The sequence below is a fragment of the Colias eurytheme genome, chromosome 22 (genome assembly GCF_061535395.1).
Source record: "Colias eurytheme isolate Ceu_HAF_F1 chromosome 22, ilColEury1 Martin Lab GWU primary, whole genome shotgun sequence".
In the NCBI taxonomy this organism is placed as follows: Eukaryota; Metazoa; Arthropoda; class Insecta; order Lepidoptera; family Pieridae; genus Colias; species Colias eurytheme.
Genome location: NC_143001.1, coordinates 236,636 through 248,194, shown reverse-complemented (window position 1 = coordinate 248,194; position 11,559 = coordinate 236,636). Strand labels below are relative to the sequence as shown.

The window sequence follows — 11,559 nt, the reverse complement described above, 5'->3', positions numbered from 1 at the left end:
GCTTAATGTTCAGGCAAGTCCTACGATATATTTCACCAAAGACTATTCTTTGGTGAAATATAGCTAAGTATAATATAGTTTCTAAATCCAAAAAACAAGTCATTTTCTAAGTCCAATGCTATATCTACTTGTTACGCTGCAGCTGTTCTGTTGTCACTGTTATCAATGTTCTTTCGTCTACCTCTTCCAGGCAGTCACAAGTACACCCCACACGCTCGCACCCTCTACCGTACACTCGACAGATTCCAAACAGGCCGCGTGTCGTGGTCACAGCTTGTCGCGCGTCTGGTCGCGGGCGGCGCGCGTGCGACCGCGTCCCGCGCGGACACTTGGCACTCGCCGCTAGATGGCGGTATTGTCAAACTGGAGCATTGTAAGGTGCGTACTGCGTAATGACTAATGTACCGTGGTTGAACTTGGGTTGTACCGTAGTATATTACCTATTATTAGTCTGTGGTTGTACCGTATACTTGACAGGCTCGTGGAACGAATATGGAAATAACTTATTTTTAAATTTAATTCAAAGTTTGTACAATCAAGGATCGGTGATAATACAATAATTTTATGAGTGCAGCGTTTTTTTTATTTTTTTTTATCTAATGAACATTCTAAATCTACATTTATCAGGTTAATTAGTTGGAGCCCGCGGCTTCACCTGCATCATATGGCACACATGGTAGCCTATATGTGTGCTAATTTTCTGTGAAGGAGTAACAATCATCCATACATTTTTACAAACTTTCGCGTTTACAATATTAACTATACGACAATAATACTTAATAATAAGGTAAATGCAATATTTATAATTATTATTTGAATTTCTAGCGCGAGACACTAGTAACCCTCGTGGCGATAGAAAGGGAAGACTCATTTTCTTACGTGGGAGTGTCGCGCGGCGGTCGAGTCGCGCTCTATACACACGACTTTAAACTTATTAAGGCCTATGAGGTAATTTGTTCTAGCTATTATTCTTTATTTAATTACTTACCAAAACACCACTGCGATAAAAAAATGTCGATTATATAAAACAGTTAATAAACAGTTTTTCTTCACTTGCGCATGAAAAAAGGACAACTTACGAAAAAAATTAATAATTTTATTCCTGGATAAAAATATCAGCTTGATTAATTATTGATTAATAAATATGTAACTATATATTAATTAATAAAATAAGTTCATCAATAAAATTTGGCACGTGGCTTTGGCTGAAAAATGCAACTAATGATACATTCGACATTCTAGGAATAATGATTGGTTTCAATACAATATTACATTGTTAGTGGGATACTTATAATGTAATATTGTATGAATGTGATTATTTTTCATTATGTGTCAATATTCTACATAATATATTCTATAGATATTCTACCACCGTACGGGCGTGCGGCGTCGGGTGCGAAACTGTTGGATCACTGATGCTGTCTACTTGCATGTGAGTCTCTATACTCTATAAATTATAATAATTTCAATAGAATATTTTTTAAACGAAAATTTAAGCCGCCTTCAAATTGTCAGAAATAAAAAATGGAAAGGCAAGGAATGGAATGAAAAAAGGACCAACTGGAAGGCACTAGGTATATTGTCTCTACATTATATATGCATTGCCAATTGTAGAGTCAAAAATATTATAGAGTTTAAAAGAAGTCACACAGATGGCGTATAAAAGCTATTTATGTTGAGCTCTAGGTACTCTTGAGTCTTGGCTCTACTAGATAGAGTCAATTTCAACATATTTTTCAGAGATGGCGTCACTGAGTTAAATATTGTGTTTTCTAACAATAAAAGAAAAGAAAATATTTATAATCTCTCTATATATTTTATGATCTCCCTATGACTAGTATATGTATATCTATTATGTGTTAGGTATACATAATAATATATTATACATACTTAAGAGTTTAAGGATGTATGTAGTTCCTATCATCAAAATATGGAAGAGAATTGTATCTCTACATTTTTTTGTAGACTAAAGTAAAATATGATTTGTAAGACGTAAGAATTTACAAATATTATAAAATTTTATTATTATTATTTATAATTTCGGTGCCTGTTGTAATATATTTGCCATAGAGGACGCATCTTATTTTTGCCATGCCTCTAACTCGCACTATTTTATGAAATGCAGAGTGCAGACTGGATACAAATATTGGCGTACCTAATAATAAGTCATATCCGAAATTTCCAATTTCTAAACTCTATGAATTTTTGTATATTCGCATTCACGAAATGTGTGATAGCGAATAAGAATGTCCGAAAAATTATTTACTTATATTGAAAAAGATAGACTAGAAGTCACAAGTGAAACTTTTTTGGCATGATTCAAAGATACCAAAATCGTCGCCTTATTCCATGGCGTGACGGTGTTGTCGTGATTGATTGATTGTATTTAGTCATTTTAGCGGTGCAAGGTTTTTATTTTTTGTACCAGTTATTATGGTCACTTCTGTTAACAAACCACATCTTGCAAAGATACATAGGTATAAACCAACGGTATAGACCACAGACATGTATCAAGATAGACTAAGCGAGTGTATGTACTTCCCGTGTCCAAACTAAGTTTGTGAAACTTAGTTGACGCTGGCCTACACTCAGTCCGCGCTCGCAGTTCGCCAAGGAAAGACGTGAAGCTGAATAAAGTAAAATGCCGAATTGCGCCGTTATAAACTGTAGAAACTCCACAGCTGTGAGTGGCCGAGTTAGCAGAGATGTTTCCTTCCACCGGTAAGTAATTTTCTAATCAGAATATGCACTATTTATTTTAAAATCAAATAAAGAATATCTGTGGAAAACGATCGTGACAAACACGGATACCAAATCATACGAAATGATTCGGAATACATTGCGGCTTTTACTTGGCACGGTAAAGATCGCGTTGTATGATAACAAGCAATGAATAGCGTCTTCTCATTTTTCTGTTCTCATTTTTCTGTCCAATTTTGTGGTTAGTGATGTTCATTTGATGCAACAGTTCTCGATTCTAATCGATTTTATAATCGAACAGAAAAATGATAATTTGAAGGAGCAATTTTTCAGAAAAAAAGGCATAGATTTTTTTTGTCATTTAATACGACTTGACCTAGAACTTTTAAGTATTTTAATACAAAGGTACTAAAAATAAATATTATGACATGGACGCCATTAGTTAAAGTGTCATCTTGGGAGTTTTTTAAGAAAACTCCTTATTGTTTAGACTATGTTTGTTTTTTCAGTTTTCCAAGTAACCCGAACATAAAAGAAAAATGGATCGATGCAACGGGACATAAAGATTGATTGATTGACAGTTTCATTACTTTCTTTCGATGGCCTCGACTCTAGTACGTAGTACATGGTAACTCAATGGGCATATGTAAGAAAAAGCTAAAACACATTAGTTTACTTGTTAGAATATTAAAAGGTTTATAACTTTATTTTATCATTCCTCTGTCTATGGTAATTATCATTTTTCTGTCTTGAATCGATTTAGTAATCGATTACGATTCATTTATTTGACTACCTCTTAGAAATAGATCTAGTTTGATCTGATTTCTTTCGATTTACTTCGATGGGATAGGACGATACTAGAATCGCCGCGCGAGTGGCGTCCTAATCGATTTAGCGTAAAATGAAATTACCATCACTAAAAAGCGCTCGTGACGTCATAACGCTTCAAGGTCAGTACAAAAAATATGACACGCTTGGTTTTCATACAGATCGCGGTACTTGCGTAGTCTATCTATGTCTGTGGTATAGACAGAAAGATATACAGACAAAATAAAGTTACTTAACACACCTTGAATTATGTACTTAAAATATGCCGACAAACGAATTGGTTAATGTTATTGCTTATATTTTTTCACTTTTTCGCCAATCAAAGTATTTGAAAAAATGCATAATAATCATATTTTCTACAGGATTCATCTAGCATAGTTTACTCCGCCTCCGACCGCAGTCTCACCATTTACGATGTGTCGACGATCACACATACACCTCTGTACTGTATCACTGGATTACCTAACATACCTACAGTGAGTAAATAAATGTATTTTTATGTCTATAATTATTATTTTATAAGTAGTTGAAATGCAAACCAATGAAAACCACCTTACTGGAAGTGAAGTTTTTTTTATTATTTTTTTTTTATCAAAATCAGACACCGTTTATAGATAGTCAAATAATGGTATAGTGGAATAAAATTAAGTGTTAATGTTAATTTTAGACTAGAATGCCATGCGTAATGAAGTCTTGGATTCAGTGCCGTCTTTAAGGCAGGGCCCGCAGGGCCCTGGCCCGAGGCCCCGAGGTAGGCAGGGGCCCCACAATTCTGAAAATTTTCGATATACAACAACAAATTTTATAACATAATAAGAAAAATATCAAATCACACACTTGGTAAAATAGAAACAAGATGATGGGGTGTTAAGAGACGGGGTTACGATTTAGCCTATTGCGTTATTGTAAACTGAAAAATGATAAAGTTAAAATTTAAGGATTTTCCATCCCTTACATAGGCCCCAGCCAGTACCTTGGCCCATAGCCTCGTTGATCCTAAAGACGGCACTGCTTGGATTGAGGTTTAATCCAACCTATATCATGCAGGCATGAGCATTTTTGGCCTTATTAAAATGTAATCAAATCTAAAATCTTGTATTCACTTATTTTTAAAAGAAATCCTTCTCTTTCTTTCTTTTGCTTAGAATTATACATCTAACATAGGATTAAGAATAAATAAAACCACACATATATTTTCACTAACCATTTTTATTTCAAATATCCCTAATTTATCTATCTATATTTATCTATATATCTGGCAGTGTCTAGCCTACAGTCGAGCAGGCGGCGCGTGCGCATACCCCGAGCTGTATCTAGGAACGGAGCGGGGTGACATCACATGTATACGGTTTCTGCAACCAAGGGTGTCATTGCTGCATGTTAAGACACCCGACACTATTAATTATTATTTTTGGATGGTAGGTATAAATGTATAATATGTATTATGTACAATTTAACACTGAGCAAAATAATAATACTTAAAGATTCTCGTAGAACATTGCTTAGTGATGAAAAGTGTGTTAACAGAATGTAATGTTGATGTTTATTTTGTTGAATGTGCTGGTATGGTAGGTCTATTTTCTTATAAAAAAGTTACTATAAAATATTTCGTAAAAATATACTAAATAATATACGTATATAGATTAGAGCCATAGATCCGGCTCAAAGGACCAAAAGTTTAGGGGGGTTTTGTGATAAAAACCAACCAACTATTTAAACTATCATTTTAAAATACATTAAATATAACTATGATCATTTACTTATTACCAGGAGTTGAGCACCCCTCCCCACAGTACGTACGTCTCGCTTCGCTCGTGGCGCGCGCACGGGCGAAGCGTGCGGCGTGTGATGTGCGAGCGGGACGGCGCGCTCGTGCTGTCCTGCTCGCGAGACGCGGCAACGTCGCTGCGCATGAAGTATGTGGCTGGCACGCTGGATGATTACGTTATTGGTGTGCATCGGGTGAGGGATTAGTTTGAAACAAATATTGTATTATTTTCTGTTGGAACGAAGTTCCTTATACCGCGTCGCGAAATTGGGCTACGAAAAAATGATTATCAAAAGTAATTGTAATGACACTTTTTGCTATAGTTGTAAGCTGTGCGGCGTGCGTGTGTTTCTCTGTTTGTCTCTATTTTAACGTATCTAAAGTTTTTTATTTTTTCTATTTTGCGACACAACTCATCGCTCACAGTATTGACTGATGGGTTGGTTTGGTTGGTAGTGGCCCTGCCTTCCAAGCCAGAGGTCGTGGGTTCGATTCCCACACGGGGCAAATATTTGTGTGATGAATATAGATGTTTGCTCTGTGTCTGGGCGTTATCTATCGTTATAATTATCTATATACAAGTATTTATTTAAAAAATTATATATAATAAATGTACGTTTATCAGGTTTCCATTACACAAGCGAAAGCTTAATATGGGATCAGATCGTGCCGTGTGTGAAAATTGTCCTGAAATATTTATTTATTTACTAGATTTCCGCCCGCGGCTTCGCCCGCGTTTTCAAAGGAAAACCCGCATAGTTCCCGTTCCCGTGGTATTTCCGGGATAAAACCTATCCTATGTGTTATTCTGATGTATAAGCTATATTGTGGTAAAGTTTCATTCAAATCTATTCAGTAGTTTTTACGTGAAAGAGTTACAAACATCCATACATCCATACTTACAAACTTTCGCCTTTATAATATATAGAAGATTTATTTATTTATTGCACAGGGTGTGACGTGTTTCCACGCGACGCGCCAGCTGACAGCGTGCGGCGCGCACAGCTCGGTGCGGCTGCACGCGGCGGCGCAGCGCGCGCACGCCGAGCTGCGCGCCGACACCGCGCTCGTGGACGTGCGCGTTTTGGAGAGCGAACATATCGTCATTGGATACTGCGTGGATTGTGTAAGTATACTCTGACACATAAATATAGATTACTAGCTGCTCCGCGCGGTTTCACCCCCGTAGCTCCACTCCTGTTGGCCGTAGCGTGATGATATACTTATAGCCTATAACCTTCTTCGATAAATGGGCTATCTAACACCGAAATAATTTTTCAAATCGGACCAGTAGTTCCCGAGATTAGCGCGTTCAAACAAACAAACAAACTCTTCAGCTTTATAATATTAGTATAGATTTAAAAAAAAAATTGGTTACTTATCTGTAAAGTCGGTTTACTGACGTGTCGTTTACTGAGTGACAACGTCCGAATGTGCTTCTTTGTCGCTCGTTCCGCGCTCTCGCTTGCACTTCAAGCCTTACATGGAACGCCTCAGAGCGAGGTAACGCCGCATGAGTCATGTTTTTTCGTGCGTGCAGCCGGCTCTATCGAATTATAAGACGTTGTCACGTCAAAAAAATTGTTAAAATATACACTACTATTAACACGAACGGGAATATAATAATTACTAGCTTTCCTAGTACCTAACTTGGCAAGTTGGTGTGAAAGGGATAAAAAAACATACAGGCGTCATTCAAGGTCATATTTTCTTGTTACAAGTTAATGTTCATACTAAAATCTCCAGTGTATTAGATATAAGCTTCTTGACTAAAATCGACATCAGCGACACCGTCACCGGGTCAGTTAAGTTTGTGGCACTATAGTGATGTTGATCTGTCGAAATTTTTCCACAGAGTATTTACATTTGGGACATTTACGAAGAATGTTTGCTGCAGAAGATTAAAATCAAGTTCCCGTTTCTAGGTGTGCTGGGCAAGAAAGTTGAGTTTGGGACTAGATGTATTCATTTAGGTAAAGTTTTAAGTTACTTTTTATGAAATTTGGCATCGAAAAACATTTTTGCATTTCTTTTTTCATATTTTTGATGCTTCATAATATTTATTTTGACACATAAATAATGATTGAAAAGCATTTGTTACAAGGTCCACCGAGAAAGAAAGTACAAAAGCGAATAGTAGAAGATCCAAATAAATCGCGCAGAGGTTCTAGTGTGTATGAAGGGTCGACTGGAGGGCTTATTCTGCAACCTGAGCATGATGACGATTCGGATCAGAATGCGTTCGTAGTTACTTCATATTTTTAAATTATTTATGTTAGTTAATTGAGAATTGAGAAATAAAGAATTTTTTCCGAAATAAAATATGTCAAACTCAAACTCAAACTCTTAAAAGCGTAATTTATAAATTCATCTTAATTTAATTCCAGGTCATACGAAAGAACCGAAGTACTATTTACGTGTAGCGACAGTGTATACATATTGCGCTTGCGCGAATCCAACACCCGTACATCTTCACACATGCCGCAAGAACAGCTTGTGCCGCATGAACAGCATGTGCCGCATGTACAGCTTGTGCCGCATGTACAGCCCTTTATCGATGATCCGCATGACAGGCAGAAGCCAGAGACGCATGAGTTTGCAAGTAGGTAACAAATGTTAATCGAACTTCAGTAGCCATCAGCACCTGCTGCATGTGCAGCTTATGCCGTATGAGCAGCCCTTTATATAGCCCTTTATTTAGCCGCAAGACAAGGCAGAGCCGCATGACCATGGTAAAAGTAGGTTTACAAATTGTATTCGAGTCTAAGTAGCCGTCACATTACAATTACGTTAACGTTTTATTTAATTGAATGAAATTATAGATATGAAACAAACTGTATAATATTACAATAAGATAAGTAATTAATGTCTTGAACAAAATAGCTCGAACGCCTTCGCTTCGCGATTCGCCCGCTTCGCCTTCGCTGCAAGTACCAACGATACCGTTCACACAAACATATGACTTGGATGAGCTGATCAAAAACGCAGGTATTATTTTTGAATACATATTACCTATTATAAATTATTGTGTTTAGAATCATTCTTCATACTTATTTAGTAACCGGCATATATATGTATTTTGGTAAATGAATTTTCAGGTTTAGAAAACATTCTGGAGAAGAATTTCGTTTTAATGCAAGGATTGAAACACGATTTGAATAAGAAGTTATTTGAAATGGAGTCTACTGTTGAAGCAGTGAGTTTTTAATATATTTTTAAAATATTATAATTCAAATATTTTCATGCCACCTATCAGAATTCTATGGCTGTATTAATATCTACCGCTACTACATTTTACGGGACTGTCTTTGCATAATATGATATAGCACCAATGCCTACTGATTAAAGATTAATGAAAAATTGGTTGTCTGTTAAATTATAAACAGACGTTCGAACTGGTGCGACCGGACCACCGTACTCGTGCGGTGCGATCGACTCGCCACACGACCGCACCGCACCTAGGGTTGCCAGTATTTAAGATGCCAGGATTTAAGGGTTAACAGCATCAAAAATACGAGTTTTAGTTATTTTTTACGGGAGATAATTAAAACAGCAATGTTAAATAGAGAAAATTTATTTTTGGCATTTATATTTGCTGTTGGAAGAAACAGCTTTTAATAGCTCTTCATTTTCTAAAGCGAATGTATAAAAATCTTTGCACGATAATTTAAAATTACATTTAATTAATTTGCAGCTTCGCCTTTACAGTTTCAATATTCAATTGGTTTCGGCTATCCGTCCAGGCATTGCCGCACAAAGAAAATATTCTTTGTTTAAAAATTATGATTAAATTTACGATTTTTAAAAAAACATTTAAAATATTGGAATTTTCGCGGCCGACTGAGCTAAATAAATTCGTATAAAAAATAGATACACTAGTGACTAGATAATTTATTACGTTGCTAATATATGAAGTGATTAAAGGCGCAAATTATCCCTTTTTGAAATTTTCGATATTGTCGATAGAGGCGAAAGTAACAATACTTTCGCCTCTATCGACAATATCGAAAATTTATAAAAAAAATAAAAACGAAAATCAGTAAAAATTACAAAATTTTTACTGATTTTCGTTTTTATTTTTTTTATATTATATGCAGGCGTTTGTAGAAGCTCTGTTTAGTACCAAAAGAAACCTTGAACTGAGTTCTACATGTGACAAAAATACCACATTCTAGCCACGAAGTTATTACGAGATATAGATTTTCAAAGAATGTCAGGGTTGTCCCTAGTAAACAAAATTATATATATCATCTATCTATTACCAAGTTTTTGTTTATGTTTTAGTCGTTAGTTATAGTCGATATTTCAATATATTATTATATGTAGGTACATAATCTTTATATGTAATAAATTAACTGAACAAAAAAAAATATCTTAGATTTATAAGACAATTCAATAATATCAAATTAATACAAATTAATCTCCTTTTTTTGTGAATATTTCGAGCATTGATCATAGTAATCTCATTAAAAGTCAAACCGAATTCCTTGAAAATCTATTTCTCGTAATAAATTCGTGGTTAGAATGTTGTATTTTTTTCACATGTAGACCTCAGTTCAAGGCTTCTTTTGGTACAAGTACAAGTACAAGTTACAACCATTGAAAAGAAGAAAACGAAGAGAAAAGAATGGGCAAAATTATATTTAAAAGACAGGGATTCATTCAGACATATGCAGTTATATCATAAATCTTTGTAGAGTTCTAAAATTTATATTATTAATCTTTTTTCAGTATTAGCATGGGTATTAGCCACGTCATCCGACGCCATCGCCATTGATAACGATCGACCGACGTCCGTTTTGTTTGGCGGTAGAACTATGACTAAAGCTGTAATAAGTATATAGTCTATGACTAATGCGCTGTCCGGTGCGATCGCCCGTCCACACGCGCGAATTTGGTACGGTCCGCACCAAGTTCGGATGAAAAAACCATCGAACCAACCGTACCGTCAATAATAATAATTATGTCCGGCGGACCACTGTACACATGATCGAATATGGTCCGGAGCGCACCAAGGTCACGGTGCGGTCCGTACCAAATTCGAACGTCTGTTTATAACTTAAAGTCGGTTTATTGACGATAGTTGAACGTGACAACGTCCGATTGTGCTTCTTTGTCGCTCGTTCCGCGCTCTCGCTTGCACTTCAAGCCTTACATGGAACGCCTCAGAGCGAGGTAACGCCGCATGAGTCATGTTTTTTCGTGCGTGCAGCCGGCTCTATCGAATTATAAGACGTTGTCACGTCAAAAACTGTATCCTATTCATAATAACATAAATAAATAACTGTAGCGCAAGTCAGCAGTGTCGGCGTGCGCTCCACACTTGGCACTGGCGAGCCGCGAGCTCGATCCCTTGCCGACGTTCGACCGACTCGCCGACAGACACACTGCAGTGCAAGCGTAATATTTGTTGTTTGTTTTAATTTTTAAATTAAATGACAGTCGATATTTTTATTTAACTGTAAAATACTTATCTTGTTTATAAAAAAATGTTATTTATTGCACAACCCATCTAATTCTTAGTCTTAAAAATTACATACATATTTATATTTGAAATATTTAGGAAAGCTATTAGGAATTATTATTATTAAAATACCTATAGAATTGCAGTGAGTAAAATTATCATTATCTATGTACCTATTTAATTTTAATTTAAATTGAAAAATTATCTAATTAATTTTATCTAACATCTGCAAAAACATTAATTTTCAGGTATTTTCCCGGTCCCAGCGTCAATGTTACTCCAACGGGAAGTCAATCTACTACGCCCAGAAATAAAATCAATTAACAAATTGACTTGGTTTTTTATTGATAATGCCATTTAAAACTGAGAAAAATATTACGATATTATTTTTTTGATGTACATACCTACTTGAATTGATGCGAAATAACATTATGTAATTTATTGAATGAATATTTTTTAATCCTGATTAATATGTTTCATTTTACCTTTACCTTTTCATTGTTAATACTTAATCGTATTAATATAATCTCCACTGTAAACATTATTCATTATAAATTATTTTTAAAAATATGTAGTAAAAGCATGGACTAATAGAATCTAGTAAACCAAGATGACCTATATCGTTAATTTTATACAACTGGAATTTTAAATTCACCATTCTTTGTTGCAATATCATTTCCTTAACCATTGTATGTCATAGGTATAAGGTATTGTAAGAAAACATGCCATTTCAATAATTTGAAATCTAATGTGTAAACTAAAAATCTCAAGTTGCTAACATAATAGTAAAAAGAAATAT

General features: G+C 35.3%; 1 protein-coding gene across 1 annotated transcript; it reads left to right on the top strand.

Moving 5' to 3' along the window:
• Window positions 1–212: 212 nt before the first annotated feature.
• On the top strand, window positions 213–11,157 carry LOC149898454 (uncharacterized). The gene is made up of 14 exons (XM_090115160.1): window positions 213–378; window positions 826–948; window positions 1,361–1,432; window positions 3,891–4,004; window positions 4,791–4,946; window positions 5,299–5,490; window positions 6,249–6,422; window positions 7,152–7,269; window positions 7,401–7,536; window positions 7,684–7,898; window positions 8,180–8,284; window positions 8,395–8,492; window positions 10,587–10,696; window positions 11,009–11,157. The coding sequence occupies exons 5-14, from the start codon at window positions 4,944–4,946 to the stop codon at window positions 11,082–11,084; spliced, it is 1,227 nt and encodes a 408-aa protein (XP_089971286.1). The 5' UTR covers window positions 213–378; window positions 826–948; window positions 1,361–1,432; window positions 3,891–4,004; window positions 4,791–4,943; the 3' UTR covers window positions 11,085–11,157.
• The last annotated feature ends 402 nt before the right edge of the window (window positions 11,158–11,559 follow it).